This window comes from Streptopelia decaocto (assembly GCF_964273445.1).
Source record: "Streptopelia decaocto genome assembly, chromosome: 2".
In the NCBI taxonomy this organism is placed as follows: Eukaryota; Metazoa; Chordata; class Aves; order Columbiformes; family Columbidae; genus Streptopelia; species Streptopelia decaocto.
Genome location: NC_138655.1, coordinates 22,041,483 through 22,060,929, shown reverse-complemented (window position 1 = coordinate 22,060,929; position 19,447 = coordinate 22,041,483). Strand labels below are relative to the sequence as shown.

At 36.7% G+C, this 19,447-nt stretch overlaps 1 protein-coding gene across 12 annotated transcripts in view; it reads right to left on the bottom strand.

Moving 5' to 3' along the window:
* The window catches only part of UBR5 (ubiquitin protein ligase E3 component n-recognin 5), an 83,854-nt gene that overhangs the window by 29,588 nt on the left and 34,819 nt on the right, over positions 1-19,447 (bottom strand). For 8 of the 12 annotated variants that reach the window (XM_082044299.1, XM_082044304.1, XM_082044306.1 and 5 more), the window contains 13 exons: positions 15,420-15,536; positions 15,230-15,340; positions 14,284-14,438; positions 12,242-12,359; positions 11,326-11,510; positions 10,495-10,604; positions 8,818-8,930; positions 6,594-6,737; positions 6,386-6,497; positions 6,025-6,179; positions 4,925-5,122; positions 3,574-3,784; positions 2,900-2,944 (listed from right to left, as the gene is read on the bottom strand). In XM_082044299.1, the coding sequence (XP_081900425.1) occupies positions 2,900-2,944; positions 3,574-3,784; positions 4,925-5,122; positions 6,025-6,179; positions 6,386-6,497; positions 6,594-6,737; positions 8,818-8,930; positions 10,495-10,604; positions 11,326-11,510; positions 12,242-12,359; positions 14,284-14,438; positions 15,230-15,340; positions 15,420-15,536 (1,774 nt within the window). The remainder of the gene's footprint in view (positions 1-2,899; positions 2,945-3,573; positions 3,785-4,924; positions 5,123-6,024; positions 6,180-6,385; positions 6,498-6,593; positions 6,738-8,817; positions 8,931-10,494; positions 10,605-11,325; positions 11,511-12,241; positions 12,360-14,283; positions 14,439-15,229; positions 15,341-15,419; positions 15,537-19,447) is intronic. The other 4 variants (XM_082044307.1, XM_082044301.1, XM_082044309.1 and 1 more) reach the window with 1 other exon arrangement.

Genomic DNA, 19,447 nt, shown 5'->3' with positions numbered 1-19,447 from the left:
AAACAAACCACACACACATACACCACACGTCACCATGAGCAGCTATGAACAACAATGCAAAGTTGTGGGCTTGTAAGATGTACAATCTATATATAAGCATGCTTAGGAAAACTGTGTTATGAGTATAATAAGGTAGCACAATCAGTTTACATCAGAAGAAAGAGCATTTCTTCTAACATTTCAAACCCTAGGTACCGTAACAGCTAAAGGTCCTAGTCACCATGAGGGCTAAATTGCGCCAAGTACTATACAGAATATTAAAAAATGCCTAGTTGTACGGTTACAGGACAACTTGAAGCAAACACCTGGATCAAAGACCTAATCTATTTATCTGCAAGATAAATGCATAGATTAAGCAGCAGTCAGCTGTGCAAGGTTTGCACAGAGTAACAGTCATTGCTTCTTTAGGAGTTATTGACAAAAAGAATGCATAGCCACTACACAGCAAATTATGAATCACTAAAGCCAGGGATCCAAGAAGAACCAAAAGAAAATTCACTTTCAGCATGATACAGGCCAGTAGAGGGGCAATCTTCCTTTCAAAAGTTAACAATTTTTGGTACAAAATAGAAGGAAAATGTGTATATCCGAAAGAAGAAAAAAATTCCTTAAGTGACTCCACTTATTCTTTCTGGACACGTCTCAAGGTTGCTATGGCTAGTGCCCACTTTGCCTTTAAAGGCTTTTCAAACTGACAGTCAACATCTTCTGCATTCAGATTTCCTCCACTGACAGTACTAAGACCTGAATAATTTGCCTCCCCCATCCATGTTTTTTGTGTTTGTTTTTTTTTTTTTTTAAACTGGAATGCACCTATTAATACCTTTGAGTTGATAGAATAAGGTAATTTGACGGTGCTTGTCAGCTTTTACAGCATGTTTATTCTTTAGATCTTTCTATTCATCACCACCTGAGGTAGCAGAGATCTTAGGTTTTGCTTGTTCTCAAGCATGTGCAGGTTTCATAAACAAAAATCACCTACTATCCACACCAGATGACTATCAGGCACTCAGCACAATATTACTCTTGTGCTCCCTACTTCTGTACTAGTCGAACCTGTCATTCTAAATGAGTTGCCATTCTATCTGTGTCATATTGCTTTCTAAGATCCACTAGTTCTCTTAACTCATGACCCATCCCATTGTACTTCTGGACTCCTTGCAGGGGGGTCACAGCTCTTTGAGAGTGATCCCTCAAGTAACACAACCATTCTCTGCAATGGAGAGATTTCACCTACCCTTGGTCCCACACTGAACTGCAACTAAATTTAGCTGTTCCACTTCTGAAATTAGTATTTGTTTTTGGAGACCCATCAGCTGTAATTTGCTGTTCTGTTGTCTAATGAAATGTCTCAATTCTCCAGAAAAATCTCAATTCGTAGGTAAAGTTATCTGAAACTTAGTATCATAACTCTTTAACTATTTCACATGCTATAGACGTTTTTTTTGGATCTGTCTTTTCCAAGATCCTCTCTATTGGCAAGATGGAGGAGATACCAAATCACAGAGAAACCGAGCAGCCTTCCCCCAGCTCTGCAGGTCTGGGGCCACTTTTCCTGCAACTCTTTTCTCCAACACTGCACATGGCACAACTAGGGACAGGATCAGAGAACAAAAACACCTTAGGCCTGTCCTCAGTATTCCCTTTCCAGCACTTCAGGAAGAATCTATACAAAGCAGAGTGAAGGATCTCAGGCAGGGACTAGCCCAGAAGGGGCAGTATGTTCTGTAAGTCTTAAGGAACATCATATTTGGAGCCTGGAATTGAAGCCTTTACTCCTAAATCAAACATCTCTTAGAGTTTAACAGAGAACTGTATAACTTACAGACAGTAACAGTAGTCTCCACTGACCTTCAGGTGATACACAGAAAATAAGCTTGTCCTAATAGCCATCACTAACAGTTACAGTGGAAGGTGTCTATAATTTGGACCTAAATGTATGAATCCCTTTTAAAACAATTTTTGTGAAGTGAAAGAGAGAGGCAGAGGGATGTTAAAAGTATCGGGTTCACATTTTTCATTTTTCAGAAAGTTAAATTATATCCAAGGTTGCAAAGACAAGCACTCAAATCAGGAAAAGTCAGATTACGTTTGCCCATGCATCCTTACTTCAGCTTCCTTGTGTGCTTATGGTAAAACAATCTTCGGTTACACAGTTGGGTTTTGTTCGTTTGTTTTGGGTGGGTTTTTTTGGCTTGGGTTTTTTGTTCCCCCCCCGCAACAAGACCCCTGCCTCAATCAGTGCACAGGATGGACGACACACTGAAGATGAAGGGTTGTACAATGAGCAAGCTGTTCATGCCTTGTTTCCTGCAAAATCTGGAAGGCGTGTAGTAAGGTAGCAACAGCTTGGCAAGGAGAGGAGAAAGCATTGTCTTGTGGTAAATGCCACTGGACATCACTTTGGAGAACTGGAACTTATTTCTGCCACATTTAACAGCACACAGAACTTTGTGAAACAGTTTTTTTACAGATGATTGTGAAACATTTTACTCATTTCTGGACACCAAAAAGTGTCTGACACACAGAAATAATTAACATTCACAGAACAGCCCTGAAATAAAGAGTTTTGAAATAACATCTACTGCAAAAATGAGATCAGGCCCTACACTTCTCAAACAGAACCCTCAAAATTAGTTAATAGCTTTGAATATAGAAAAACTTCAAGCTGTACCACCTTCAAGAGATGAGGAAGCTGCAGCATTACCCCCATTTTATAAATAGGGATATGTGAAACAATTAAGGTCTATAGATGACTAAACTTCAATGACAGCACCATACAAAAGTCCCACAAGGAAGTTCATTCATTATTCAGTGCAGGGTTTGTATGGTGTGCAGTAAGTAAGGAATGGGGCCACACACTGAATGATGAGGATAAAAAGAAATATTGAATAGCTACCCATTCGGTGAGCACCGTCCATCTTGTGCACTGAATGAGGTAGTCCTGTGGAAAAAATAGTATGACGGTGTAATTAAAGACCATTTCACAATGCATACCCATGCATAGCACATGGGTAAACTTCATTCTGGCATTTCCTAATTTTTGAGTGCTTGACTTAGCAACCTTGTTCTGCTAACATAGTTTTTATATAATGGTATTTAATTGACATTTGAAAATGGTGTCAGTAACTGGCATTAACAGAAAGTCATTCTTTCACATTTCTTAATACATGTCAACTGCAAGTAGCACTTCTCATTGGAGGAATTAACATATGTTATAACACTTGAAAAATATTAAATACCATTTATCTGAAAAGTTTACTAGAGATATAATGAGGATACTAGTGATATCAAGGCGGAAAACTACTGGTTTTAATCTAAAACTAATATGTGGATGTGAAAAGTTTGTCTTTTACAATCACTAAAAACAGCTTAGTATTCTTAACTATTGAATTCTTATAAAACTTCATTAGAGTAATAAAAATGTCTCAGCACCTTTGAAAGGCTAGCACACATTTAGGTGCTAAATTTTGACATAACCGTATAGGAAGAATGCAGCCTTTATTTCAAACACTCTTGAAAACGCATAAAAACTTTATTTTCAAATTATTTTCATGATATTGTTGAGCTCACCCTCTTCCTCTTTAGTTTCTTTGTTGCTGGTTGGAAAGCACACAGAAACACAAGCATGCAGAATATTACGGTTTCCGTCACATCTATGGCCAAGGAACGTCTGCAGCATTTGTGGATTCTGATCCAAGACAACTGCTTGTTCAAGATTCATCAGGTACTGTCTGCAAGCCTCATAGTCACATCGGAGAATGTGCTGCATTAAAGTTTGTTTCTGTACTCGAAAGAATAAAACATTTTAACAATTTAAAATACATAATGCAGACATACAATTTTCCAAAGTACTTCTAGTTTTCCTTTTTTGAAATTAATGGCAAGGTCTAAATCTAGTACATTCACTGGAAGTCAGTGCAGGAACTGTTGAGAATACACATCACCTCAATTATAGCACTGGTTTTTAACAGAAAACCGCACACATTCAGGCACAGGCAAGTTAAAAGTCCGGCTTAAGCAGCAGAAGCTACTGGGCTCACTAAAGTTATGCCTTTGGCTTCACAGCTGGGTTCTTAACATAGATCAAATCTATTTCATGGCTCCGTGTAACATGGGAAACATGGTACAACTGAAAAACCTAAAGCGTCTACATTAAGCAGCTCTTACATATTTATCTTAAAGAAGTCATACACAGTCTGAGAAGTGTACAAATTGAAGCTGTTCAAGGTCTGGGAGGCTCACTCCATATATAAGAAGCTTTTCCACAGTGGTTGAATACTCCTCTGTGAAAGCAATCTTGGTCTAACAGGTACACAATACCTCCTGGTGGCAGCATAGCACACAGTAGATCTGACTGAACTGCACCAAATCACTGACAAGTTTCTACAAGTGTGATATAAACATTCACAGCAGAACAACTCATACATCACCACATATGAGTACAGAACTGTACAGGTGATAAAAAAAAAAAATTCACTTGACTCTCAGGATTTCCTAATATATGGTCCACATATAAGGTAAAAAACAAGTGGTAAGTAAAAAAAGTAGTTTAAAAAAGTTTTTAAAAAATAATGCATTCAGAAGAAAACATGTTGGATTCCTCAGAAAAACTGTGCACCCATAAAACAAAATTGTGTACTGCTAGTATCCATAAAAAGGTAACCATTTTAAAAGTAACGCCTACAAAAAATACTATTGTTTAAAAGCCTGATATAGAAGTCATGTACTCCCAAAAAGGAACTTTCATTTTACTACATAAATTTGTTTGTTCTTTCATGTTTCTAAGGGAATCTTCTGCTGAAATTAGCTTCTTTGAAACAGTGAAAATACAACTCCCTACCTAAACACAAAGCTGCTTTAAGCGTAACTTTATAAAAGCAAAAGGAAAAAAAAGCACACAGTTCTGCAGGAAATATTTTACCTCAACAGCCATAATGATAATAGCAGCTTTCTTTTTGATGGTCGAGTTAGCAGGAAGATTTGTTAAGGAATGAACACCCATTCCAAGACTACTAATAGGTGGAAGATCAAGCCAGTCAGGGTCTCGTATCCCACCCATACAATCTTTTGCCATTGGATAGATTGTACCGTTTCCATCTCTAAGAATAATAGGAGATTCCTATATTTGGGGAAAAAAAGTTTTAACATTAAGTATCCACAATTTATAAATATTATCCTTCCCAAAAGGGAAGTTCCCAGTTCTGTTTGACTGACAGCAATGAGAACCGTTTAGCTAAAATTCTCATTTACACCATTATCTCCTACCATTACAAGTGGCACAGCATATCAGATCCCCTTTCTGAAATGCCTGAAATGTGCTCAACATAGTAAATACTATTAAGAATATCATCTTTATGACATTCATTACTAAACAGACAGTACCTATACTTTTAACTTACTTAAATGCTCCAAAGAAAGTTGAATATATGGAAATGATACACACAAATTAACTACTTTTGCCAAAAAACATTTCCTTCAACTATCCTAAGCAAAGTATATTGCATTTGTGGAAGTTACTAAAATGACTTTGTATTTTTCTCAGCTCTTCACATGGATACCTGAACTATCGAGCTATATAATCAGATAAAATAGGATACTTAACATTGGATAGTAGAAAGAGTTGCACAAAACCTTGATCTATCACTTTTAGTACCAAATACAGAAATTTTTTGTTAACCTTTCCACTTGTTCTGAAGAGTGGATTTTGATCTAACCCGGTTCCAAAACATAGCTACATAACAAGTCTACATTAACACAGGAACTACTTGGTCAACTTTTTTTTTTCCCTTTTTACCTTTTATTCAAAGTAGAATTTGACTAAGGTTATTAAAAGTGCTTAAGTGACTTAGATTGCTATTGCCCTTGTACCTTCAAAATATCAGTTGTAGCCTCACATCCTTCATGACCCATTTGAAGAACTACTCTTTGACAGTCTTTGGAAAAGCCTTACAAAAGGCTGTACCATCCGATTCAAAGATGACAGAAGTGAAGATAAATGATTTGAGATACAAAACCACAAACCTGACCAGCTGTGAAAATAGCGACACTTCTCTCATTCTGACCCAGGAAAGCAATGCTACTAGTAGGGAAGTTATTCTCCTGTTCAGCCTTTCCTGTGGCAAGGTCAAATATGCAGTATCGAACCCAGTTCCCAGTTTTCAGAACAGCATGCACTCCTTCAAAGATACACAAAGAAAAAAGTTAATGTCTTTTACTGATGGCATCCAGTAAAAGAACTCCTAGCTAATACACTTCTAAGGACTTACTAATAATATCAATGGAAACGACTGTTTATGTTAGGTTTGACAGTAGTTGTTTTCCACTAAGAGAGACAGGTAATAAAGGATCCAACAGAGTATCTTACAGGCTAAGTCCTGCTTACCTTTTGAATCTACATTTACTGCTAGGATCTCTGTTTTTTCAGGAATACACAGCTTTTTAGGTGTCCTTTGAAAACAGTCAGGAACCTTTGGAGTTCCACCAGTTTTTACAACCTGAAAACACAGGTAAGATTTTAAAGATGCAATTAAGCACACGGTGCTGATGTTTCAAAATACTGTTTGTTTTCTCAATGTTTCACAAAGATGTACCTGCAATTCATCTATTCTGAGCAGCCTACAGTCTTGAAGAAGAGAAGAAGGATCTGGATCTGAATTAGAACTGCTCTGACAGTTTGCATTACTGGATGTGCCTGGAAATTTCACAGCAACGTAAGCACCATCCACTTTTAGCACCTACAAGAAGAAGACATCACAGTTTTACCAAAAGCTTTGTATAAAGACTGTTTAGGTCGATTTGCTTCAAAATAAACCAGACCATCAGGAAAAGAAAAATGAATACAATGATCAGTGATAAAGTTCTACAGCTCTTGGTCATCAGCCTTGTTGTTTTGCTCAAACTACTGAGCTCTTAAAAACTTGAATTTCTTAATGACTTCATAGGCATCATGAAACAGATCAAAGGTCCCTGCACTTCAATATCCTAAATCCAACAAGAACGAACACCAATTGACTAGAGAAGCTCCTGCTGATATTCCTCTGGTACCTTTCCAGGTTCCACCTACCAGAAACAGCAGGACAACTTCATGTTTAATAACCTGGATAAACCTTTCTCTTATTAATTTGTCCAGTCACTTTTGGAAATAAACACTATTCTCACAGCAATGAGTTCCAAACATGAGCTAACAATTCAACAAAAAATATCAACGCTGAGCCTCTTACTTCTTTAAGTGCCCATTAGTTCTTGTACTACAAGAAACAGGAAATCACTCTTTTAATCTTTACTCCTTTTTTTAAAGCCTCTGTTGCAGAGTCTTAATGCTTATTCCCCAAGATGACTGAAAAAGTGTTGGTTTATGGGTCTATTACTTACTCCTTACACTTGATAATAAAGTTCTCCACAGTCCCTTAGGACTGGAGGATACAGACAACTCTATCCAGACACAAGCCATGCATCTGTTTCTTTCTCTGCCCCTCAAGGAAATAGAAGTTATTCAACCCCACACTGACACAGTCATTTCTGAGACTGTAAACCTCTCTAAAGAGTTGCTGCCATGCATATCTAATCAGAACTGTCAAAACAGGTTTCCTTTATATAGAAACATCTTATGCTATCACCAAACGGCAAGGCCCTTAGAGTTTCTAGTGGAGACTGTACTTTTCTCAAAAGGAAAACAAAGCTAAGAGGGGAAAAAGTGGGGTGAAGGACAGACAATGTTTTGAGTATAAGTAAGACCTCACTATGCTCTCAGTCTTTATCAAAACCAGATAAAAGCAACTATCAGTCTTGATTAGACCCTAATTTCTCAGTAGTTTCTACAGAGAAAATGCTTACAAAGCAATATTAATGATCTAGATGTAATCAAATTCATCTACAATGTGCCTGACAATAAAAAACTTCTCTCAAATTTTCAAGACACTGTAAGTAATAGAAATCCAGGCATTTCCATGTTTTCTCCCAATTTCTCTAGCTAGGTGCAGCCTACCAAGTGTGCTAGAGAAAAGGATGTAATGACAGTATTAGCAGATTTTTGTAACAAAGATTACAGTGGACGGTCAGAGCACTTGCTCTCCATATGCTGAAACCTCACTCTAGTAGCAGAGTTTCTTGTTCTAGTAGTAGAGCATCACCAGTGGCTGTAAGACTACCCAAAAATTTCAAAATTCAGATCTAGTCGAAAGATTCATGAAAATCAACTCTGATCTAGACTATACAAAGACATTTCTATTGAGACCTGCAAGACAACACTCTACCGAAAAATTCTGATTTGGTCTCAAAATTTAATTAACATACACTCAGATTTTTTTAAGGTAATCAAACTAACTTGTAAAAGCCTGAAGTCTCATGCCAATAATTCAACCAGCTTCTAGTCTGACATGTGGAATTTTTTAGGGTTTTAATGATAAACGTTGCTACAAAAGCTTTGTAAATTTGGGTTGCTTCTGAAAATGGAAGATTCTAAACGGTCAATGTCTAGCAGGGCATATGAAATCTTGTTTATGAAGTTTCAAATTTATAACCAGGGGAAGGGAAGAGAAACAAACCTTAAGAAACAGCACAATCCCCAAATATTTAACATATCCTAGGAGACCCAGAAGCTAATATAGTCAAGTAGAATACCCTGCTTTATTTACAATGCATTCAGTCTATTACTACCATTGTGTTAATGGACAAATAAAAATGCAACAAAATTCATACTAGTCCGAAACATTCTCAAGCATCTGCAAAACTATGACTTTTTACACTCAGCTTATCTAAAAGTAATTTTTTTTTCTGCCTCCCCAAAGAGGGTGGGGCAGCGTATTTTAGACACACCTTGCCAACAGGAACATTCTTAACATCTTCCACAAATACAACTTCCCTCAGGGACCACTGTTCTTCATTCACCTTCTCCTCCTCTTTTGGGGCAGGAGTAGATCGTCGTCGCTCTGAGACAAAAAAGAATAATTAGCAAAAAAAAAAAAAAAAAAAAAGCTTGAAATATTTAATCAAAACATCAAAATGCAATGTTCAGTAAACACCACACCTTCGTACCCAAAAAATATTATCAACATTCAAGTCTGGAAATTAGCAAGAGGTTAACAAGAATCTAACCTTAAAACTATGGAAAGTCAGAGCTACCTAACAGTATACCACACCACTTTCACGGTTTTGTATGAAATTAGCACTAGTAAAGCCTATCTGATAAACAAAGGATTTTTTAAGCACATTTAAGCAAAATCATTAGAATACAAGAAACTGTTTTCGCAGGGCTCAGACATCCATGCTGTCAGTGACAAGGCTGACACAGTAAGACCTTTCATCCAGCCCTGCTACGGTGCTTCATATCACCCTTACAAAAAGTCTGCTTGCCCACTGCATATGGATTTTTTTGGTAAATGCTAGAAGAGTAGCAAATGAGGCAGAAAATAACTATTTGGGCTAATAGCAATACAGTTAGATTTGCTACAAAGACATGATCTGAACAGCAACTGTACTATACTCAGGATCAAATTTAAATACATAAAATGGCTACATTACAAGAACTTTTAATCTCCTGAATTGAGCACATTATATCATTATCAATATATTTAAAGTAAGAAGCAGAGAGCTCCTAAGCTAACTGTGAAGTTAACTTCAAACACTAGTTTAAAAGTCCAAACAAAGTTATAGTCAGTGAAAAATGACAGGTGAAAAAACTGCAAAAGGGGAAAAATTGGTAGCAGAGGACTCTATTAGTAAAATTAATTAGTACTGCAGTTTTAGGCATATAAGATTCTCTGTCATGGAATGAGGCCATTTGATTCTCTAGGTGAATACTTTTCAAAACTGCTGCATGCGAACAATTAGAACAAACAGGAGCAGAGAGAAGATTTCTTCAAATGACGCATTGTAATTAACTCTTTCTAAGTGTATGGGCTTAAATGGAGAAAAAAGTGCTTAACAGGTCAGTTACATGAATTCTCATGCAGCCTTTTACGTTTTCAGTACAACTTGTACTATAAAAATTTCTCTCACTGCTTTTGTATGTTAGTAAAGAACGCCTGGTTTTGAACATTTTATTTAACAGGTGACTAATGACTGCTTTATGCACTGAAGTTCCCCTGCAAGGCAAGATGTCCAACAACAGCTTAATCTGAAAAGAAATTTTCCCAAACAAGTTCAACTTCGGGGCTGTAAAAAAACACACTATCATATTGCAATTAACTGTAAACAAATTCATCTTCTGACTTCCCCCTGATCACCTCCTGAAAGATACTTTTGATTCTGAGAACCAAGTGTTATGCTGGCTTAAATATCCATTATATCAAGTAGTCACTGCTTACACTACATTTAACACTGACAATTCACTGATTAGTATCTAAAGTCTATTACAAAAGTCTTTATCGCAGTTCAGAATGAAAGACCAAAAAGGATTCTGAAGTTAATAGAAAATCTTTGTAGAATTGCCCTTTATGAAAACTTCTTATATATACAAATATTTTATGTTACTATGAGCTACACATTACTTACTATATGGCATTGATGCACTGCTTGCTATTGAAGATGCATCACTACAAGTGGAAGCTGGAGATGGCGGAGGACCCATCTCAGTTTTCACTGGTTCCTGTTTGCTTTCAGGTCTAGAATAAAAGGTATTACTTACAATAAAGAAAAAAAGAGGTGAAATCTTTTCCATGACAATGGACAAAGTGTCAGCATCCCAGCCATGGTCCTTTAATAATACTCTTATAAAATAACTCCGTACTTGTGAACAACCATCCTAACTGACAAGGCTATACATCCAATGCTGGGAATGGTGCTATGCTGCTTCATCAGGGATTAGCTTCATAACATAAACTGAGCAAAGATACAATACTACAGAGAAAAAACATTCTTAAGTGTGCTTCATTTGAAGTTTGGAAGAAATATTACCTTTATAGAGTAACCTGAAATTCTAGAACTGCTGAACTTGTTCAAGCTTTTGTTTAAATCTGTTTTAAGAAAAATTTAACTGACTATTGTCAACCCAATGATTTTTTGCAAACTATGGAAGGGCTGAAACAGGTCTCTCAATGCTATGAAGAAGGGTCTGAAAACAGTTCCATAATAAAACCACTTTCAATTATTCAAATACAAAATCTTGGAAAAATTATTAAATGCTGCAGGAAAGTCTTCATTTAATATTCCTTCCGCATTTCACATTTCCATCATCGTTTCACACAACAAAGATGCCTCTCCTGCACTGAGCATTTATGCATATTTAGCAGCATTTAAGAGAAAGCTAGAATCCTGTAAAGAAGTTCAAACTGATAAAACCTAAATAAATGTTCTGCTTGTACGCATTGTGTTCTCCAGACTTACTTTGCCTCAGTAGTTTTGCTAGCTTTCTCCATGTTTTTCAAGCTCTCAGGTGACCGAAGTTGAAATCGACAGCTGTCATTCATGTTCCAAACAGACTCCATTAACACACCCACTTTAGGAATTCCAGCACTGATTGAAAAAGCAACTGCTCCAGCATGATAGAGGGGGTTATTTCTTAAACACACCTACCAACAGAAATATGTCTATGAGAACAATGGATTATACTGAAGGAAGTCATATATGCATGCATTTTCTTGGTGACATATGTAGTAGTCAAAAAATAAGACAACTTATGGAACTAGATAAAGGGGAAACTCAGCCTGATGTACTATGCACTTTTCTAGGAAAAAAAGAGGCTGTTATGCAATTTGAAGCCGAGAGCAACAGCTTTAGCAGGGCAAGTGTTTAATATATAGTGTTTAGCTGCTGAATCACGAAGGGAACAATTCATCCAGTTAAAACAAACTCATCCCATAGTTGATCAGAATGGATGGGGAACCAAAAGAAATATTCTCCCTGGGAAAAAACTGGATTGCCTCACACTAGTTCTAATACTAATCACAAAAAGCATCTCAGCACCTCTGTATCAGCTATTAACCTTTTTGGTAAAGGCTTCAAATCAAAGGCCTATCCCACTCCCTAAATAAATCAAACCCAGATGCTAACAGAGCAGGGACTTAAATGCTAAATCATTTACTAAGCTATGTGCTCTACTGAGAATTGTATTTCTATGCTTCCTCTCAAAATACAAAATCAGTAGGTAAGTTAAAACAGAAGTTTTTACTGTTTCTCCCTGTTTGCAGCAATAATCATACTTGTAAAACAACAGCAACACTAACAGAACCTTTTAAGAACAGGCTGTAAGCTCATCATCATATAGCAGTGTAAAAACGCCAGTTGTGACAGTTGCACTTGCCTGGGTTCCAACAGTTATGTTTGGCATAGAGGAGATACCAGCACTAGACTTCGGTTTTTTATTTTTCGCTCTGGCCTTTTCTAGCATTTTCTTCCTTTGGCTGAAAGGAACTACCCCCCTGTGGAAAAAACATTATTTTAAAAATGGAAAGAAATGCTTTGTTTATAACTTTGAACAGTTTATTCCTTCTGCTTAATGTAGTCATGATCAAACATACATGACTCTGTGCCACCTTCTCCAAAATCTCAAAGCACTGTAGAAATGACACCTTTTTCTAAATTCACCTCCACTTTTGAAATTCACCTCAACTGGCCAATTAATTAGGAGGAGGAACAGGGGGAACATGTAAAATATGCCACTTCCAAATGGCGCTCCTTCTAGTCCAAAATGCTTCAAGACCCTTCTCACAGATGGTACACTCCAGTCACAGCTTGCAAGTTGTGAATTTTCCCCTCTGAACCTGACGACACCTTTACTGTGACTTATGACAATTTCCAGAATTTGTAGTCATTGGGGCACAGCACGAGCATTTTTATTTTTAAAGTCTATAGGCCTCACTTTCTCTCCGGGAACATGGCTGAAGGGGTCTAGGACTTCTATGACAGACTTAAGCTGCCAGAGGGGGAAAAGGGGACACTTCTTTTGAAACTGGATCCACGCAGTTTAGCTGAAAATAATGCTTAGGCACACAGTTAAGCACATTCATTATTTTGATACTTCATGTTTTAGCCAGTGGGTTACATAGGTGAAAGCTTTTATAGGAAAACTTCCTTCGTGTTAAGTAAAGCAAAAAAAAAAGCATCAGTCCTGAGCAACACTGGAAATTGAAATCCTCTCCCAGGGTACTACAGACCACTGTAATTAAGGATATTGATAGTTACAGAAGCTTCTGTCTACATCCATCTGATTAACCACTGCTGACATTCAACCATTCCCAGAAAGGACATGTTGGTTAACAAATAAACTGCTTTCAAAGACTACATATAAATGCTAATGTCTTTCTATACATTAAATGGATTGTTCTAAAAGTGGTAGAAATGGCAGGTTTTAATAGCCAGGTATCTCCAAGGTTACAGCTCGTTGGCTTCCACATGAAGAGTAATTACTCTTGAGGTATGTCAGTCTGACATAACAAAAGGGCCAAGAACCAGAGAGCTGTAATTTAGAGATTTGGGACTAGATGATAAAATAAAATATGGCTGTGTTTAAGTTTACAAGCACACATACAATTCTACTTAAATATTTTCCAGAGAGTTATTAGAATTTAATGAGAAAGCGGTTTTATAGAATCAGTTTTCAGTGCTCTGATTTCTAACTCGTCATCAAGTATTTAATTCACCCATGCCTAAAAGCTACTTGAGCTTTGGGCATGATATGTAATATGACTCCTGACACACTGACCAAAACCAATGAATCCTGACAATGCATCAGTAATACTCAATTCATTCACTCGAATTCAAAATTAATTTCAGAGCTCTTTTGGAAGTGTTATTTTTGAGGTTCGGTCTCTCTTTTCACTTTATAATAGGCTTATTAATTATAAAATTGTTAGTTAAAATATTTTAACTAATGTTTCATATTTTACAACATTATAAAGCATTACATTTTAACAACAAGCTCCAGAGGGAGCATCTGACATTATTTCTCCCTTCTTTAAGATTTCGATCATAAACCAACACATGAAATTTTCCTAACAGAGCCTGACAGAAGAATGTGGACCTCATATGTGAGTAAATTTGTAAATCTGTAAATATTTATAATCTGGAAAAGGCCTGAAAGGCATAAAGAAGGTTTTTCTCTGATACTGTGTAGTACTGATATATTAGAATGCTAAAGCATGTATACACATCTCCAGAAAGAATAACCTTATTCTCTTAAATACATTAAAGCATTGAAGGAGAGAATAAATATACTTTAAACTGCAGTATTAAAAGAACTCAGAACAACTGTGGTTCGGTAGTTTTGCAAAGCTTCTCAGAGCCAAGGACATGAAGATGTCCAGTGGATCTGCACTGTTGTAAGTAAACACAGTATTTACTTACCACCAATATAAGTTGTTCTCTAGCTGAGCACACGTATAGAGAGCACAACAATGTAAAGAAACAATCCGTTCTCCCTGGAGCTCCGAATACGTCTGTGCAGTGTGTTCTAATTTAGAAGCTACGGAGCTTAAAGTTTCATCTACCCACGTAGCAACCTAAGCCAGAAGGGAAAAAAAGGAACAGGGGAGGGAAGGGGGAAGAAAGAAAAGTTGCACCTTAGTCACACCTTTAATGTAGTATTTACTGGTTTTGAAAAGGAAAAAAAAAAAAAAAAACCACAAATGACAAAGCAAAAACAAAACAAACAAAAAACAACAAAAACAACAACAAAAACAAAGAAAAAAGAAAAACAAAAAACCAACCAACGTCGAACAAAACAATCACAAAACAAAACCAAACAATTATTCCCTGTGGGATTTTATCCCCCACCACCTTTTCCCAGAAAATAGCTTTCCGGGATTTTTTTTCCTGTTTCCAGTCCCAAACAAAAACATGAAAGCTAAATAAAAGCAGAGAGGTGTCATACAAATACTTCAACAAGTGCAATGCTTTACCAGATCAGTTTCAAGTTTACTCCTAACTGGGCAGAAAAACATATTTAGATAACTTATGCTCTTAGCTTTTCTAGTAAACATATACAGAACATTAACAAGCTTCTCTATTCTTAACACAGTGTCAGTTTCTATTGTAACAGCAAAAAGTCAAGTATTTCAGATAATCAGGTAAAACAGATATCGCTGTTTCAGCTGTAAATCTGCCGGACGTTTTTCTTCCCTTTTTACATTTTTACAAAACACCATTTGGGTTTCTGTTTGTTTTTTACATCTGTATATAGAAGCAGAATGAATAAACAAGTGAGGTACTTTCTACTACTGATGAAGATCAAGAATTAACTTCTCTATAACATACTGCAAGTAACTGAAAGTAACCAGCACTTATCTCATACCTTGTTATTTTCAGTGGCAACAGTTGCTCTAATACTATTTGCAGAAAGGAGCACTATCTTTTCATTGGTTAATCCCAAGAACATGGCTCGTGGATGATGTAGCGAAGGATTCTTTGGAAACAAAAAAATATTTTAGATATTCAAAGCATATAAATAATTCGGAAGGTGAGCATTTAAAGAGTTACAGTACCTGTGCATTTCTGTAAGGCTCTGATTCGCTCCACTTCCATTGATAGAGTTCTCCTTTACTGCTAACAGCCACAAGCTCAGAATACAGAGCTCCAATAGAAATAAACTTTGTTCCATCCTACAAATACAGAAATATGAGGCCTAAGACAGCAGTATCATAAAACTTGCATATCACAACTCTAAAATGGCAAATAGAAATACAAAAAAAGAGAAACTTGTAACTGTTAGGTTTTATTTAGAGTTCCCATGAATGTTGAACTTGAAAATAAAGATACAGCCAGTTTGTTTCAAGTTCAGCATGCCCTCAAACATACATACACAAAAGCATTATTGCTGCTGATATAGTGAAGGAAGAAAGAGAGATTATTTTCCTGAAGTTTAGCAATGACATATAGATGCCAGTTAACTTGGACAGTCTACTAAGAGCTTCCACAATATTTTAAGAATACAACATTGGTCACAAAATTAACGATGGGAAGACCTCTTGACTTCTGACATTAAAGTTTCCCTCTAAAATTCTGGCTTTTAAAAATGAACAAAGAAGCAAAATAATTCCATTGTTCCATTCCTAAGCACACCTCTGAAGATATCTTCCAGCTACCAGAGAAATCAATTATCAAACTCACTACCTCATCAATATGACAAATCCTTGATCGAGTTGGTTGTTTTTTGTTTTTAAAAAAAAAAAAGTCATCACCATGCAGTGTGTCCCATTAATGCATCATTATGGCTAGATATGCTGGAAAAGCTTCTCATTGTGGGTTATTCTTTTCTCCGTTTTCTCCTTTTCAATGTTTTACAAGCTCAGATGGCATCTTTCTACTCACGAGACTGTGCCACTTCGCTCAACTGCTTCATCCTATACCTCATCTGGACCTCACAGGCCTGTCTCCCCTCTCCGAGATTGGGTTATGTATCAATGTTGCACCAACTATGCAACAGTTACAATCTCATTTTTTCCAAGTTCCTGCTCCCCCTTGCATGGAAACAAATCTCGAACTACAGACCTGTGAATTTGTGTGATTCCACAAAATATTTACCTGTGTTTACTGAGAAACCCTTGCAAGGCCCATCCATTTGCTGCTACTCAGCAAGTGCAGCTATAGGACAACCATGTTCTTTCTAAACTTCTTTACTGGTAACAATTAATAGTACCCTTCCACTTAAGGGAGAATTACAGCTTTAAAAAACGAAATAACTTAAACTAGTACAAAATCAAATGCTGTATTCTACAGCTACAGATCTGAAATACAGGTATATGACAACCAGTCTTTTCTGTGAGCGTTATCTCCCAGACCAATACTTTCAGCTGCCTCCTTTAGACTACAATATACCACACTTAAGCAATTCAGCCATCTGAAGAGAAACTGAACTCTGTTAATAAAGCCCCTAACCAGTACATTTAACTGTCCCCTAAATTATGAGGCTTTTCTTTGAGCTACAGAAGTTTACAAGTGGAAACATTTTTAGCTTCATAAATCTGTATTCGCACTATTTTTTACAATTTCCATGGCCAGAAGTGCATATTTCAAGAGGTGCCAGTGTGTCCTTGAATAACCTAGGATTCAGTAGATGTCAGGAATAGCGCAAAATTTTTAGTGATATTTTGGGAAAGAAGATAAAGAAGGCAGCAGGAAAGGACAGAAGCAGTTACAAGTAATTCTCTTTTATACCCTGATAAAAGAATCTAGAATTAGTTAAATCATAAGAGAATTATTTTGCTCTGGGAGAGCACCTACCAATGTCGTGCAGAAGTAGCATGAATGCTAATCTGTGTCACGATTAATACTTGCCATAGTATAAATATTGCTTATTCTTAGAAAGCACTGCCATCAGAACCTACTGTAGTCTAATGAGATGAATGTCTACTTCATCAGCATAAGCGAATCTTCAGAAGTTATCTGGCCTAATGCCTCAAAGTACAGAAAGCAATTAATTTTTTGCTCCAAGACAGTATCATTATGACTTTTAATCTTGCTAATAACTTTTTATAAACAAACAGTTTTATACCACAAGCTCAGCACTAAAAAGACCTGCCATTCAAAATTGTTCTCTCCCTTCTATCAAAATATTAGCAGTTGTGATCTAAATGCTACAGGACCAATGCTACATAAAGCTCCATAAGGCCATTCAAAAGACTCATAGCACAAAGACGCACGACTGATGTGACAGCTCTGGTCCTGTAATGGGAGTCTTACGTGTTCAATTATAAACCCTGACTTCAGACCAGAGAAATCATATACTTGAAGATGATGCAGATTGATGACAAAATCTTAATAGCTCCATAGCTAAACAGAATATACCTACTCCAAACAAAATCAAGGCTCAGCTTGTACCTAACTACAGTCTACCAGGGAAAAACCAGCCATACTTGCCATGCTGTAGAGTGGCTCTGATACGCATGGCACAAAGTTGATACGTGGCAGTGTAGACTCATACTGCTACAGTCCAATGAGACCTGAACTATCAGAGGAATTCATTCATTGACTAGAATTCCTGAGCAGCTTATTTCACCTATTTGGTGGAGAAAACTCAGTACATATGCACCACGTCTCAGCGTCATTAGTCTCAGACTGTGTGTGAAATTGGTGCACTTGGGAACACTACTAGCTTTGCAAAAGTGTCGTCCATTCTTCAAGTTGGTACTTTACCTCCCATAAACGCAAGTTAACCATCATCACTGACTACTACAGTTCTGTCTCAAATGCTAAACACCAAAATCATGAAAAATGAAGGAAAAACATTTACAAACAAGATGGTTATTTTGTAGCAGTTCTTCACACACTTTAATCTCTCCCCTAGCTTACTTTCATTTTAAATTAACATTTCAAGATCTCCCTTCCAATTTTCAAAGTAGAAGCAGCATCTGAACTGGCGTCTCAGCTAAATCATCTCTCTCATGATTCACCTGAGAGAATTTCTGTTGGAAAATACCACCAACAAAGCTTCAGAGTGGGGCTACAGCAAGAAAGATGCTGAACAATTTCTTACGAATGTTGAGTTGAAAGACAGGGTGAAAAGTTCAACTGCTTTTGGATAAAGATGAAAGGCCTTTCCAGTAAGACACTTTAATTAACTGGAAGCTAGGGTTTACACAAGTGCATATGAAAACAGGTACCTTGGAAGCAAGTTCAATTGAACAAGCATGCAACTGGATATCACAGCAAGTTAATTCCATAAAAGATGCCCAATTAAAGACTGCAATTACTGTCCAAGGGCAGGATCTGCTGAGTTTGCGAATAAAAAAAACACCCCATCCAGGAAAAACAAACAAAAAAAACCCCCAAACCTCATTTAGTAACTAAGTTTCAGGGCCAGAGAGAAGAATGGGGTTAACAGGAAAAACATTCCTGAAGTAGTGAAGTAAAAAAACAACAACAACAAACAAACAAAAAAGAAAACCACAAACACCCCCACACAACAACAACACACCAGAACAAAACAAAAACCAGAGCAGTAATAATCATCATAATAATGTTAGCAAAACACAGCAGTGGAAATAAAAAAGATAAGTTAGTATTCCAAATCTAAGCTATATTTATTTTTTAAAGTCAAAACCCCTGAAATCTCTCTCTACCCAAGCTACATGACTCTCTCATTTTGCCATTATAACAATGCAAGAGACACAAAAGCTGTCAGTTTTCAGTGACACAGAATTTCTATGTTACTGGCTGGGGGAAAAAAAAGGAGGGGGAGTGGGGATCACACTTTACACCTAAAAGGTCTGTTTAAAAGAGCAATTATTAGACTGACATTCTATTATTTTTACATATCTTCATTTCTCAGTTTGAATGCCACAACGAAGACAATAGTCCCTAAAGGTGAACTGCTGCAAGCAGAAATAAGCCTCTAAACTCACCACCCTCTTCAAGCTCTCTATCTATATTTAGCCTGAAAGAAAAAAAATGACATAGAAAAGGAAAGCATGACATATCAAAATAGTAATCTCAGATACTGTGGACAGACAGAAATGGGAAGACTAGAAAGACTAATCTAATAAACACAGATGTTTACTTCCATTCCTGAAAA